This window comes from Lutra lutra, chromosome 10 (genome assembly GCF_902655055.1).
Source record: "Lutra lutra chromosome 10, mLutLut1.2, whole genome shotgun sequence".
Classification (NCBI taxonomy): Eukaryota; Metazoa; Chordata; class Mammalia; order Carnivora; family Mustelidae; genus Lutra; species Lutra lutra.
Window position 1 is genome coordinate 51,997,688 of NC_062287.1, and position 15,489 is coordinate 52,013,176.

Consider the following 15,489-nt stretch of genomic DNA (forward strand, 5'->3'; position numbering starts at 1 on the left):
GTGGGCTCTAAGGTGGCTGCAATTTTGTTTATCCAGAATCTGCATCTGGGGAGATTACCTCTGTGCTGCATTGTGGGCAGAGTCTCAGGGGGCATTTCAAGATAAACAGGACATCTCTGCTGTTATCAGTTTCCCCCAAAAGAGAAGTAAAAGAAACACCAAGTAATTTGAATGAAAATAAATAAGTTCAAAATGGAGATGCCGTCCATTTAAAGCAAGTGGCTGGTATACCTTGGAAGGCACCAAGCTGAACATGGGGAACACAAAACCAAATAAATTTCCGTCTCTTCCCTTCAAGTGCTGGCTGTCCAATTTGGGAGGCAGCCTCATAAATAAATAGCGACAGCATTATGTGAAGTGTCCTGTTACCCATTTCGGAGCAGATATGAATTTCCACACACGGGTCAGGGAAGGTTTTGCCAGAAAAGGCACCATTGAGCTGACACCTGAAGAATGGGTAGAAGTTCAGCAGGCTGAAGAGGGAAGGGGGACAGAACATTCCACAGAGCGGGGATGACAGGTACAGAGAAGTGTGGAGGTGCAGGGGATACAAGGTGCTGGAGTACAGGGCGTCTTCTGGGAGGAGGCTGGGGAGATGAGGCAGTGGCTGCATGTGAAGGGCCCTGTGTGTTGCTTGAATGGGGAGTCCAAACTTGGCCTAGAAGCCATGGGGCGTCCTGGAAGGGAGGTTGTTGGCACTGGGGTGATGTGACAGTGTTTGGGTTAGAACAAGGAAGAATGGCCTAGGGAGGACCCAGGCTGCAGGCAAAGAGACCTTCCTATTATTTGAGAAGGATGAGGTGAGGGGACAGTCACTTTAGGTCTAGAGAGGAAGGACAGTTGGAGAAAATCATGTCACCTTAGTCTAATTCAAGTAGAGAAAATAAAGGGAGCATATGTTGGGTCTGGGAATCTGGCCCTGTTGAGAATCTGCCAGTCCCCAAGACAATACCCAAAGCAAGGGATGGTTATGAAGACAGCCAGTCGGGGCCAGATTAAGACCTTCGTAGACCCTGACACTGAAAAGATGAGGATTCCCCCCTCCCCCTGTCTTCATGTGTGATTCAAAAACCACCAATCTATAAAATAAAATCTTGTCTTTCAAAAGGAGCCAAAACCAATAAGTCTGGATAAAACATAATATCACTTCCTTCTAGACTTTTCTGATTCTCGTACTTGCATCCTAAAGGTTTGTACTGTGCCCCTGCTTTGCTGGGGCTCTAGGCACTGCTCAGTCCACCCTCTGAGTCCCCAGCACGGTTTGCATCCCACCATCCAGTGAAAATGGCCAGTGCCAGGCCATCCAACCCGAACAGAGGGAGAGTCCCTTGAATCAGAAGACTTTCCGAAGACTTGGAAGCAGCAACCAGCATTAAGATGCAGCTTGAGGCCCCAGGAATGATGAGGCCATGCACGGGAATGGAAAACCAGCTTTGCAGGACTTAGGAGTCCAGCTTCAGTCTGGCCTAGACTTGGAAGAAATTATAAAGCAGTACCATGTGATAGTACAACCCGGGTTTAATTAGGGAGTTCTCTTCAACTGTGAAAAAAAAAAACATAATGACTAGGAACCGGAAGAACGGTTAAGATTATTAAGTATCTATGATGTGCCATGCACTATGCTAAATATTCTTAACCTGTGATTTTATATGATTTTCTCAGTACACCAACAAGGTAGCTGTTCATACCCCATTGTGCAGATGAAGAAAACTTGTGGCTCAGAAGGCCAGCAACCTTGTCTAGGTTCCAGAACCTGGAAATGACAGAGCCAGATTTGGAACCCAGACTGATTTGATTCCAGAACTTGTGCTTGTCTCCTGCCTTATGCCCAGGGCCAGTGCCTTGCCTCTACCACCCTCCATATGGCCGCAGTCCGCCTCTGCTTCCCTCTTTGGCAGAGCCTTGACTTTAGGACTGACTTTCAGAAACAGAACCATCACCAGAACTACCGCCTTGTTTTATTTCTTTTTCCTTGGGTGTTGCTGCAAATTACAAACTCAAACTGCAATTCCTTATATCTAACTACAGAAGGGAGACTCCTGAGCTCCTGATGAGTGTAAGGTGGGTCTGAGTAACAGAAGACTGTGTTGCCTCTGACTGAGCATCAGAGCTGGCCAGTTCTGACTAGCCTGAGTCAGTTGGGTCTTGAGGCCGATGGGGTAGGGCTGCGGTACAGACTCAGGGAAGAAGGGCTTGTGTTTTGAACTCTTGGAGTGTGGTTTGTTTTTTTTTTTAGAGGCAAGCCCTCTAGTATTTCTGGCTCAGCTTTACAGGCCACCCACCATCAGCCTCCCTGATAATCCTTTTAAGAAAACACGAGTTGAGCCCCTCCTATGGACGTGGTGCTGGGCGGCAATGCGGTCATTGGCAAGAGCTTTTTTGTATTAACAGTTAGGTAAGACGGGTAGTGAAGCTAACCACTGGGGTCAGAAAAATCGCAGAACCCTCACCCAAAAGAGGGACATCATCCCCAGGTGACTTTTTGCTTGGTTTCAAGTTATACCTCTGTGGTCCCCTGATGTGGAGAAAAAAGGTGCTCACCAACTGTGTGTCCTTATCTCACAGTCACAGCCCAGCACATAAATACTACTTGACCACGGACCCCATGAGCGGGGCTGTCTTCCTCTCGGATACCAACAGCCGGCGGGTCTTTAAGATCAAGTCCACTGTGGTGGTGAAGGACCTCGTCAAGAACTCCGAAGTGGTCGCAGGGACAGGTGACCAGTGCCTCCCCTTCGATGACACTCGCTGCGGGGATGGTGGCAAGGCCACCGAAGCCACACTTACCAACCCCAGAGGTAAGACCTTGCCTTTTAAACACAATCAGTAATATTGATGGGGGCCCTGCTAATTAACTTCTCAGGAGTGAGGAGTCCAGCTTCACACTCGGGCTTAGAATTGGAAAAAATTATAAATCAGCCCCATGTGATAGCAAAATTCACGCTTCATACCCACTCCATTTTCAAAAAAAGTACATGTTTGTCCTTGCAAAAGCATTTTGGAAAATACCAAGAAGCCTACAGAGAAAACTTAAAATTGTCACAATTCCACCTGTCAGAAATATTCCCGGGTGACATTTCCTGTCTTTCCTTCTAGCCTTTCTTTTGCGTGCTGGTATGCATGTGTTTGTGTGCTCACCAAAATCAGACAAAACTGAGGTCACATTAAACAAACTATTTTAATAATCTGGTTTTTTCCCCTCACTGATATATCACGAACATTTCTCCATGTTATTAGTCTTCTCTGTCCTCATTTTCTGTGGCCGTATAGCATTCCATCAAATGGATGTCCTGTCCTTCACTCATCAGTCCCATACTGTTGGATATCTATGCTCTCTCTCATGTTAACGTTTTATCAAAACATTGCAGCGTATCATCTCTGTAGGCGCTCACGTGCCGTGGGCAGGGTTAACTGCAGGCTTTAGCTTTGAGTCCTTCAGAAAGTCTCACAATTACAATTTTTCATTCACTTATTCAGCCAGTGTTCACTGAGTGTGCAGTGTACTATGGATGCATAGATAAGTTCAGTGGAGCAGAAGTAAGACTCGAACGTGAACCACTGAGGTGGGAGAGAGGAAGAGGAGCTTCTCCCTGAGAAGCAAGGAGACCTCTGCAAGGGACTCCGAATTCTGTTTTGTTTTTTTTTTAAGATTTTATTTTTTTATTTGTCAGAGAGACAGAGAGAGTATAGGCAGGCAGAGTGGCAGGCAGAGGCAGAGGGAAAAGCAGGCTCCCTGCAGAGCAAGGAGCCCAATGTGGGACTCGATCCTAGGACCCTGAGATCATGACCTGAGCTGAAGGCAGCTGCTTAACCAACTGAGCCACCCAGGCATCCTGGGACTCCAAATCCTGTGCCTAGAATACAGGGAAGGCTTTTTAGGGGAGAAGCTGTCATTATCAGCCTTCATTGACAAAGCATCCGCTGTGTGCAGCCATAAAGCTGATCACCCGTAGTGTCTAAGCCTCAGCGTCCCCATCCATAAAATAGGGACATTAATACCATGTGTGTCCACCTCCTAGGATTGTTCTGGTCAAAATGGTCAAAATGAATATATTTCATATGATACCCCACAAAAACGTCATAGGTGATAGTATAAGAAAATAGTGCCAGATTTCAGGGCCTCTCCTGGACCCAGCTATGCCCCTAGTGAATGGAATTAATGTCTGTGAAAGCGGTTGGTAAAATGCAGTTGGTATATGCACTTTCCAGTCCAAGCCCTAGACCCTAGTGAAATCAGGAGGTTCTGTATTCAGCTCCAGTCCCCGTCACCTCAGAGCCGTGTGGGTCGGGGGGAGTGGCTTACCCTGTCTGAGCCACAGTTGCCTCGTTTATGAAATAGGAATGTACTACCGCACAGTCATAGTACAGGTTAAATCTGATCAGGAGTGAAAATGCTTAGTTCAGTGGTTCCGGGCACCTAAGAAACATCTCATAAAGAGTGACTTCTATTACAGTTGTTCTACTACATTACATTATGTTACCACGCCATATCATGTATGATTTCATCACATCTCTCACATACCGGGACTGGTCAGGTGGTAACTGTGGGGTAGGTACTGGGACTTCGGTGGTCCCAGTCACGATTTCCAAACCCTGAGCAGTGGCCTACAGCGGAAAGAAAACCCGGCCGGTACTTAGGGATCCTGCATTAGGATTTAGTCTTGCCGCTCCCTGGCCTCTGACCTCCTCCTCTGGGCCTCATTTTTCTCATTGGCAAATGAGCAGAATGGGCTCCATGGATCCCCGAGACCACGTTCAGTGACAGCATTCTATTCTCTTAGATTTAAATGTTTTTTTTTCTGCAAAGGTTATTCTCTCCAGGTCTTTCTTGGTTGCCCGCCCCACACACATGTGTTCTGTACACCCAGATGGACACACACGGAGGCACGCATGTAGGCACCCAGATGGAACGGCAGTGAAATTGCCCAAAAGTCTGTAATTAACCCAGAGAGAAATGGCAGGGGTGCCATGGTATGCAGACACTTCACAGCAGGGAGGGGAAGAGATGTCCACCTATTTAGCATAACAAAAGGAGAAAAATCAGAAGTAATTAATCAGGGGCAGATCACTTCTGTTAGCCTGTGCGGTCAACTTTGTAAACAAGAAACCCGATTATTCACAGAGCACTCATCCGTCCCAGCAGATGGAAGAGAAAGACAGGGCATAGCCAGGCAGACAAGAAAACTCCTGTCCAGAACTTACAGAATGCAATTAATTTACACTCTAGGCAGGGACAGAAGAAAGGCGTCCCTGCCTGAAGGCTGCCTTGTCCTCCGTGTGAAATTGCCCTCCGCCCTGAGCAGCATAACGAGGGGGTGGACAGAACTACGGCTCCGGGAACGCTTCATCACGCAGAGGCCCCGGGGTGTCTGAAACCACCCCAATCCTGGACCCGTGGACCCCGAGAGCAAGGGCCTTCACAGAGCACTGGTCAAGTTCTCGGCATTCTCAGTCACTGTCACTGAGGACTGTTAAAAGTCAGCTGTTACGGGCGCCTGGGTGGCTCAGTTGGTTAAGCGACTGCCTTCGGCTCAGGTCATGATCCTGGAGTCCCAGGATCGAGTCCCGCATCAGGCTCCCAGCTCCATGGGGAGTCTGCTTCTCCCTTTGACCTTCTCCTCGCTCATGCTCTCTCTCACTGTCTCTCTCTCTCTCAAATAAATAAATAAAATGTTTAAAAAAAAAAAAGTCAGCTGTTACTGTCCTCGTTTTGTTGATGAAGCTGGACTCAGTGAAGTGACATGGCCAAGGTCCTACAACTGGAAAGTTCTCTCTTGCAAGTCCCTCTCTCTCCAGGAAGCTTTTCCCCACCCCTTCTTTCATTTCAGTGCCCAGAGAAGCCTAAACAGAACACAACTGACAGGAATCTCCTTTACTTCATCATGTCACTCCCTGGGGCACTCCGCAGGGCCCTACACCAGGCACTGACTCATTCCCCCCCTCCACACCTAAGCCTCTGTGTTCCCTGTGTGTGTGTAGGGGGATGCATCTCGTCTGTTTCCCAGCCCCAGCACCACTGAGCAGCTCTCAGTTTGGTAGGGCCATGTCTAACTCTTGGGGTGGAAATCAGGATCACCCACGATAAAACATATCTTGGTCCCAGTCCCAGCCACCCCCAGAATTAGTATTTCCAGGAGTGAAGCCAAACAAGTATGTGCTGGGAAAAGTAAAAAACTTCTGGTGATGCTGATATACATCACTGGTTAAGAAGCACAGATTTATCAGAGTGATTCTCAAGCTTTGTTTTACCTCATTATCACCTGAGGTGCTTGTCAAAGTACAAGCAGATATTCAGGCTCCGCCTGAGGTTTTCTGAACCAGCTCCCTGTGGGGTACATAATAGAAAATGCCCAGGTGATTCTCACACATATCCAGGAGTGAGAAGTACAAATTTAGAACAATCCCTTCATTTAAGAGCTGAGAATACAAATGCAGAGACATCCAGTGACTTGCCCAAGGTAACACAGCTGGTCATGGAGAAAATGAATGGTGAATTCAGACTGCTCTCGTCCATGTGCCTTTTTTTAGACATTTATCTCACCCGTATTCACTATACATATCCGAAGGTTTCATGCTTAGGCTCTATACATCTATAATAACCAGTAAAAATAAAATCAGAATCAAAAAACAAGAGGGATGATTATCTTGTGAGAAAAGAAAAATTGTTACCAAAAGGGGGATTTGATTATTATAATTACAAGCCTTCATAAGTAGGTTAACTTAAGGAATTCACAGTTTTGACATTGAAGAAGGTTCTCCTTACTGCTACCTCTGATGCTTGACAAATCCCCAGAAGCGGGAGTCGGGTTTTGGCAGCTAGCTAAGCTGATAGGTAAAAGTCTCCAGAGGCAGTAAGGTGGAAGGACCAGAGCCCTGGAGAATCAGAAGACTCAAGTTCTAATCCCTGCTCTGAGCAAGTCCCCCTAGCCCCTGAGCCTCTGTCTTCAGGCCTTTAGAAGGGAAATGAATCCCATGGGGAGGATGTCATCAAATCACAGAGGGGAGGTTCTCCATCAGCCTGGAAGGCTTCCTGAGCATGTAGGTTTTTACCACCTCTTACACTGAATTCCCTTTTTCGGCTTCTCTTTCCCAGGCATCACAGTGGACAAGTCTGGGTTGATTTACTTTGTGGATGGCACCATGATTAGACGCATTGATCAGAATGGAGTCATCTCCACCCTGCTGGGTTCCAATGATCTCACCTCGGCCCGGCCCCTCAGCTGTGACTCTGTCATGGATATTTCTCAGGTAAGGAGAAAGGTTCACCTGCTAGAGCCCTGGGGTTGCACGCTCATCCTCTCATCTGATACCCAGCCCTCCACCGGTCCCCCATCTTTTTACCACACTAATGCTTTAAGAGTACACTCCTAGGGACAGGGGGAAAGAGTACACTCTTGGTGCTAGGCCTGGGAAAACCACTAAGGACACAGAGATGAGTAGGGCATAGCTTGGTGCTCTAGGAGTTCACCATCAGGTGACGGGTGGGTGACAGAGGGATCTCAGGGGACAGTGAAGAAATCTGCCTAAGGAAGTTTCAAAGGCAACAGGGATTCATGTGGTATGAATTTAAATCCAGAGCTGCCTGTGAATTCCCTCTTTGGAAGTACTTACAGTGCCTGGACATTGTCTTTTCTCTTTCCATACTGGAATTCCTATACAGGAATTCTGTCCATCTTTTCCTCTCCTGTAACCAGAGTGCTTGGTTTGTACAGGGTAAGAGTATAACCAGTATTTGGTGACTTACTGATTGAATCCTACCTTTGCCACTCATGAGCTGAGTAACTTTAGACAAGTTCCTGAAGTCCTTTGACCCAAAGAGCCACCCAGGCACCCCTCCTGAAGTCCTTTGAACCTCTCCTTTTATATCTTTAAAATGGAAATCATTGACTTCAGCCTGGCAGGATGGCTTGGAGAAAACATGAGCATAAAGGGCTCTAGCATTGCTTGGCTCTTCCAAAGCGGTCAATAAACAGAAGTTCCAGCGCCCACTTTCATGAAGGAAGTGCAGTTTGTGCACGATCTTGAAAGTGAAATAGGGGTTGCTGCTTGGCAAGGAAGAACAGAGGCATCTCATACACAGGGAACAGCATGTGCAAAGGCACAAAGATATGAATGGGCCTGGAACGGCCAAGGACCATTGGAAGGTTGAATGTCTGAGCCTAGGGTTCTTGGGATAACAAAGCAGGAGTTGAAACTGGAAGCATGATTTGGGGCCAGTTAGGGAAGGACTTTCCCGTATCATGCCAGAGAATTTAGACCTTAGCAGGGAAACACTGGGAACCCAGGGTAGACCTAGTGACTGTCTGTTCAGCTTGTCCTTAGTTTGTCCCACAATATCTTGGCAAGGAAAGTGTCCTTTACTGCTAGATCCTTTGGTTGGGCCTGCCCGGAGCTGAATCAGTGAACATCCTTCTTGCCAACATTAGAAAAACCAAGGGAAAAAGGAAGGCAAGAATTACATTAAATTGCAGACTGGTGTCAGCAGGAACGTCACTTAGCTTTTTAAACCCTCTGCACAGAGACCCTGTTCCACGGACTGCTGACCTGCTCCCCATGCTCCACAGGCCGCAGAGGCTGCGAGGCCTGACTGGTCGTGCCTGCCTGCCTGTTAGTGGCATGCATCTTGGAGCACCTTCCCCAGGGCTCCCTAGCTGTCGCCGGCCATCTCAGCACCCCTTTCCGTTGCTGGTGTGGTTTTCCTCTGCACCAGCTAATGTGATTGTTATGCTCCCGGATGGAATCTGTTTTCTGCCACTTGTCTCCCCAGTTTGGCCTGCTTCCCCTTGCTGGCTCGAGAATTTCCCTCTCTGGCCGGTGAGCAAGCTTGAATTACCTGTCAGGAAGCTGCCACGGCCTGAGGATGTGCACACGAGTATTTTCAATTCTCAACATGGGCTCTGCACCAGCCAGCTCAGGCGCTGACAGTGTTCAGTCCACATGCTGGAAAGCTGTTTAACTTTAGTTAGAGGCACTGCCAAGCAGCCGGATCCAAGGCTCGGAGGACCAACAGGCAGATAGTGGAGTGGGAAAAACCCACATTTAGCTTCGGAAATCTGGGACCACAGTCCCCTTGCCCCTGGTCCTTGCTACCTTCATCTGAAGCGAAGCATGGAATTCTTACCAGACTTTCCAAACACGGGCTGATTTTTTTTTTTTAAGATTTTATTTATTTATTTATTCAACAGACCAAGATCACAAGTAGGCAGAGAGGCAGGCAGGGAGAGAGGGGGAAACAGGCTCCCTGCTCAGCAGAGAGCCCGATGTGGGGCTCGATCCCAGGGCCCGGAGATCATGACCTGAGCCGAAGGCAGAGGCTTAACCCCCTGAGCCACCCAGGCACCCCACGGGTTGATATTTTTATATGCACATGTGGGTGGGGTACTGGCTTTCATTCTGAGAGTTCTTTTGTACAAACACTCCAGGTTTTTCACTGGCCCCCCCGGAGCGGGGTGATAAGCCAGAGAGCCAGGAATGCAGCTCAGAGGCAAGAGTCCAAAGCAGCAGACCAAGGAACTCAGCTCCCCTGGGAGGAGATGAAGACCAGGACCGAGGAGAAACTCAAGGGAGGCATAGAGTAGAGAAGGAACGGAAAATGTTGCAACCCTGTCGAAAGAGGGAATTTATTCCTAGCTCAGCAGGCTACAGAGAATGAGTCTGTACAGAGGGTCCAAAATGATTTCTTGAGAACTTAGCGTGTGCCAGGCACTGTTAGAAATGGGAATACAGGATGAGTGTGACTTCACTTTTCTTACTTAGCTGTCAAAATAAATCCCAAGGGGTTTGTCTACCCCATTTTACAGATAAGGAAACTGAGGCTTGGTGGGTTAAAAAAAATGCAGTTATACATACAGAGCCCTATGCTAGGTTCTATCAGGGGTGTGGAAATGAATTTTGAGATGAAATCATGAACATAACTTGCCTAGCACAGTGCCTGGCAGCCAATAACAAGCTGTAAATATTCATTCCCTTTATAATTTGCAAAGAAACGCCTTACACGGTGTCTTGTTTGATCCTCACAGTTACTCTATGTAACATTTATTACCTCCATTTACAGATGAGGAAAGAAGTGCAAAGCCTTTAAGTCACTCGCACTTTTAGTAACTGTGGGACTGACACAAGACGTGAGCTGTCCTGGCCTCAGATCCCTGGCGCGCTCCATGCCATTCACCAGTCATTCATTCATTCATTCATTCATCCATTTGGTAACCCATTTTCTGAGAACAGATACCTGCAACAAGGCAGTCATCTCAGAGTGCTTTGATGAAGGTACAGAATATTCAGGGGGACGGGGGAGAGGGAGCTCCACCCCCTCTCAGGACCGCAGAACACGGGAGCCAGAGGGACCACAGGAATTCTAAAGAATCATTCCTCCCTGGTGGTGACGGGTAAATTGAGTCTTGGCACAGCGGTCACTCCTAGGAGGTGAAATTAGAGAAGCTTATGTGCTTGGTCTGCTGCCCCTCACCCGGGCTTCATGACAGAGAGAGGACAGACTCCAAGAGCACTGTTCCTTCTTTCCCAGGTGTCTCTGTGCACGCAGCAGGAAGGAGGGAGAGAGCCGGAAAGCATTTGCTCTTCATTGCTGCCCCTTTTCCTTCTCCTCCTCCCCCCTCCCCACCCACCCATCAGGGAGCCATCTTTTCATCATAATGACTGGCAGAAAGGTCTGGGCAAGCAGGTCCCCAAGGTACCACAGGACCAGAAGGCATAAAATATTTAGCAGCCAGTGTTGACAAGAAATGGGTTTTAGGAAATTGAAAATTCCCCTGTCACTTTAGAGTAAACTGTTCTTGATGCAGCCAAGGGCTGCTGTGATGCTGTGCTCCAGAGAGCACTAGGAAGTGTGAAGGAGCGCCTCCGGCCAGCGGCTCTAGCTCCAACTGGCTGGGCTCTGCGGGGGCCAAGAGGCCCTGGCTGGGAGGCAGGAGACAGACCAGGAAGCAGGGCCTGAGGATGGCCCTGAACTGAAGGGTCCGATGGAGGTGGCCACATCTCACATGTATGTAATTTGCTGATGTTTCTTTTTATAATAGTAAACCACCACATGGACACTGTAGAAAATGTAAAAAAGTTAAAAATTACCGAGAAGAAAGTTAAAATTACCACAAACCTGAGTGTAGTTAACATTTTGATATATAACCCCCAAGCTTTTAATCTCCCCTCTGTCTGTAATTTATCTAATTTGTGGTTGCCATGTTTCCCCCAGTTGGGATCACACTGTGCTTACAATTCTGTAACCTGTTCTTTTCAACTAATTCATAGCAAGCATTTTCCCGTGTCATTAAATATCCATCCATAACATTAGCGCTTTTAATGGCTACCCAGAGTATTCCTCCTTATGGGTGAACTAAATACTATCATTTATTTGGCCAGTTCTCTGTCATTGGGCATTTGAGTTGGTGGCAGTTTGTTTGCCATTATTAAAGATGGCTGTGATGTACACTCTTGCAGACAAGAGTGTTCAAGAGTGAATTCCTGAGAGAGAAATCTCTTATCGAAAGTAATATGCGTATTTAAGTAGGTCCGAAATTGGACAGAATGTCAAGTGTTTGTAGGGAGCTCAGGAACTTATATAAGGTGGAGAGTCCCTAGGGACAGGGTACACAAATCAGATGGAAGTGACACTTCCAGCCCATGTGCAGTGTGGCTGGATGACCCCTTGGGGACACAGCTGGCAAGTGGCTTCCCTTAGGGCAGTCACCTCCCAGTGTGCTAAATCCAACAACCCAGCCTCTGCATCCACCAACAAAGCATTCCTCACCTCAGACCCTGCCAGCAGCATCCCCCGTGTGCCCGAAAGCTCCCTGTCATCCCTGCCAGCTTCCAAGCCGGTGCAGAGGAGGCTCAGGCATGGGCCCCGGGACTTCGGAAAACCCCTCATTCCCGGGGCCACCTTCTCAAATCTCTTCCAGGAGGAGGCGCTAGAAACCGTTGTCTAGAGCAAGGAGTCACAAACCTGAGTGTGCGCAGGAGCCATCCAGGGGTTCTGTTGAAATTCAGTTTCAGATTCGTAGGTTTGGTGAGACCTGCCATCCCGTGTTTCTGACTGGCTCCCATGTGGTGTCAGGGCCACTGGTCCATCAATCACACCCAGCGGAGAAAGGATTTCATTGTGACTCCCAGTCTTGGTGATTCAAATCATGATTTTGGTGATTCAGATCACCCAGAAAGCTTTCAAAATCATGCTGAGCCCCACACTCAGAGATCTGAGTTCACTGACCACAGGTGGGATGTGTGTGCTAAAGCTCTCTAAAATCACCACAGGTAATCGGAATGTGTGGCCAGATTTGAGAATCACTGGTCTGGAGCTGTCAGGGGCCAGGGCTGTTTGGTCTTTACATCCCCAGCCCCTAGGCACATGTGCATCCATGAACCCAGTGGGTTGAGATGCCATCTTTCATCTGGGTATTGTATCATCAGTTTGTGTAGAGTCTCTCTAAGACACCTGAGCAATTCCTGCCTCAGCCTCCAGATTCCATCCGCCTCCCCTCCCACCTCCATCACCTTAGCTGTCATTATTCACACCCTTACTGTGGGGCACTTGACCCTGTGGTCAGTCCTATTTCACAGAGGTGAATCCGAGCCTCAGAGAGGCAAAGTAACTTGCCCAAGGTCACAATGTGGGGGGGGCTAGGATCTGAACCTAGGCTTGTCTGGCCCCCAAGTCTATCTCCTGTCTACTTTTTTTGTTTCTTTGCCTATTTTTTCTCCTTTTTATTCCCTTCTTCATGTTTTGTGAGTCTAATGGAGATCATCAGGTGTCTCAGTGATAGCACTTGCATGTTTCCCTCTGTTCAGGGGATTGACATCTATTGTTGATGACAGGCCACCATGAGATCAGGCAGGACAGCGTCTGAAGACACTGGGAACATTCTCGTGAGCTATACAGGCTGGGGGAGGATTTGTGGCGGGCACCCTGCCAGGCCTCTGAGTACCGGTTGTGTTCATTGGCAGGTTCGCCTGGAGTGGCCCACAGACTTAGCCATCAACCCCATGGACAACTCACTCTACGTCCTTGACAACAACGTGGTCCTGCAGATCTCTGAAAACCACCAGGTGCGCATCGTCGCTGGGAGACCCATGCACTGCCAGGTCCCCGGCATCGACCACTTCCTGCTGAGCAAGGTGGCCATCCACGCAACCCTGGAGTCAGCCACCGCTTTGGCTGTCTCACACAACGGGGTCCTGTACATTGCGGAGACCGACGAGAAGAAGACCAACCGCATCCGGCAGGTCACCACCAGCGGAGAGATCTCACTGGTTGCAGGAGCCCCCAGTGGCTGTGACTGTAAAAACGATGCCAACTGTGACTGTTTCTCTGGAGATGACGGCTATGCCAAGGATGCGAAGCTGAATACGCCATCTTCCTTGGCTGTGTGTGCCGACGGGGAGCTCTACGTGGCTGACCTGGGGAATATCCGAATTCGGTTTATCAGGAAGAACAAGCCCTTCCTCAACACTCAGAACATGTATGAGCTGTCTTCACCCATTGACCAGGAACTCTACCTGTTTGATACCAGTGGAAAGCATCTGTACACCCAGAGTCTGCCCACAGGAGATTATCTGTACAACTTCACCTACACGGGAGATGGCGATGTCACACTCATCACAGACAACAACGGCAACATGGTGAATGTCCGCCGGGACTCTACTGGGATGCCCCTCTGGCTGGTGGTGCCTGATGGCCAAGTGTACTGGGTGACCATGGGCACTAACAGCGCACTCAAGAGCGTGACCACACAAGGACATGAGCTGGCCATGATGACATACCATGGCAACTCTGGCCTGCTGGCAACCAAAAGCAATGAAAATGGATGGACAACATTTTATGAGTAAGTATCACCACAAGGGCATTTGACAGTTTTGTTTCATGAGATGTAGTGGACAATTAGAGGTAAGTTGGTGGAGTGTTAATTTTTGGATAGATTTCATTTTGGCTCAGAATTTGGGATGCAAACCGTTACCTACAATGTGTTCTGCATGTTCATGTTGCAGACGATTGCTCCTAGGCAAGAACATGATGTGGTGGAAAAGGTATGAGCTTTGGCATTAGGAGGCTTGGGCTTGCATCTCTTTAGGCTTCCATTGCCACATCTGTACAATGGAAATAATCTGCGCAACATCCCGCAGGGAGGGAATGGAGATGAAACGTACCCGACAGAGAGCTGGCAGCTCCAGATGACCACTTCCAGAAACAATGACAAGTTCCATGTAGATGCCCACCTAATCCAAACTCACCTCTGCAAGTTTCAAAACATTTTTATCATTTTAACCACTTTGGGTGGAACTTAAGAAATGCTTTCCATGCCTCGCTTCTCAAACCCGTTATTGAGACATAATGAAACCTTTCTCTTTATGAGTCAAGATCATTAATAAGGAACAACCACAATTGCCTATTACATTAGAAGGGAGGACACGAGGCTATGGAACCCTTCACTCCTGCCCCAAGAGGGTTGTAAACTGTTATTTGATCAGCTCCCGTGTGGCAGGGTTTCATTTTACTGCTTCCTCCCCATGTCTGGCGCTATCGTGGCTCTGTGGGTTTCAGCCGTGGCACCCACAAAGGGCTCACCTCCCTTTCCCTCATCCAAGGCAGGGCTTCTTGAGGGGTGTGGTCAGAAAACCAGAAGTTCAGCTCATTCCAGTCCCAGCCAGAATCAAAGACGCAGGTATCTGAGCTCTTTCTCTAGGAGCTAGTGTAATGAATGGACTTTGTACCTTCTCTTTTTGCTGCTCAAATTTTTTTTTAGTGTTTTCTTTCACGGTCCTAGCCATACCCCAAACAACTGAGACTACTGAGTGTGTGACCATTCCATAGGTATGCAGGAGATGGGGAAGGAAGTAGACTTTTGTGCCCCAGAGACGGGCTAAGAATCACATTATTGCATTTAGTCCTCATAACAGCTCTGGAAGGTGAGCGACAGTATCCTTTCTACAGAAGTAGAAACAGGCTCAGAGAGGCTCCCTGTTAATCATGAGAACAGGGCAGAATCCGGATCACAACCTAAGTCTGTCTTCTGCTGGAGCTCCGGCTTCATCAGCCCCGCCCTGCTGCCTCCTGCTGAGTTTGTTAATCCTAAATGAATTTAAATCCTTGAACTGTAAATTTTTCTCAGGCTTGATCAAGCATCTGCTTCTCATAGTCCTAGAATCCAAAGGCAAAAGATCTGTAATAGATTTTTAAAACAATTTGCACCCAAAAAAATAAAAAAAATGTCACAGTAATTCGTGCAAGGTTCACTGGCTAAATTCCTGTCTCCAAACAAGGGCCTTGTTAATTGCAAAGAAAGACAAAGATCCAGGAAAACAGCAATTATCTTGATTAACTCATTGAAATGGAAATACACTAAATAATTCAATTTTCCTCCATTGCCCAATGGAAATTTTGTATATATACACACTACTTAGCCAATACAGGGGTTTCTTTGTCAGAGCAAGTCGGCTCACTCAATTAGTTCCCAAGGTCACTCCTTCAAATCCCAAACGGAA

General features: G+C 47.9%; 1 protein-coding gene across 4 annotated transcripts in view; it reads left to right on the forward strand.

Moving 5' to 3' along the window:
• The window catches only part of TENM4 (teneurin transmembrane protein 4), a 2,938,802-nt gene that overhangs the window by 2,886,564 nt on the left and 36,749 nt on the right, over nt 1-15,489 (forward strand). For all 4 annotated transcript variants that reach the window (XM_047690277.1, XM_047690278.1, XM_047690280.1 and 1 more), the window contains 3 exons: nt 2,566-2,798; nt 7,094-7,248; nt 12,955-13,832. In XM_047690277.1, coding sequence (XP_047546233.1) covers nt 2,566-2,798; nt 7,094-7,248; nt 12,955-13,832 — 1,266 coding nt within the window. The remainder of the gene's footprint in view (nt 1-2,565; nt 2,799-7,093; nt 7,249-12,954; nt 13,833-15,489) is intronic.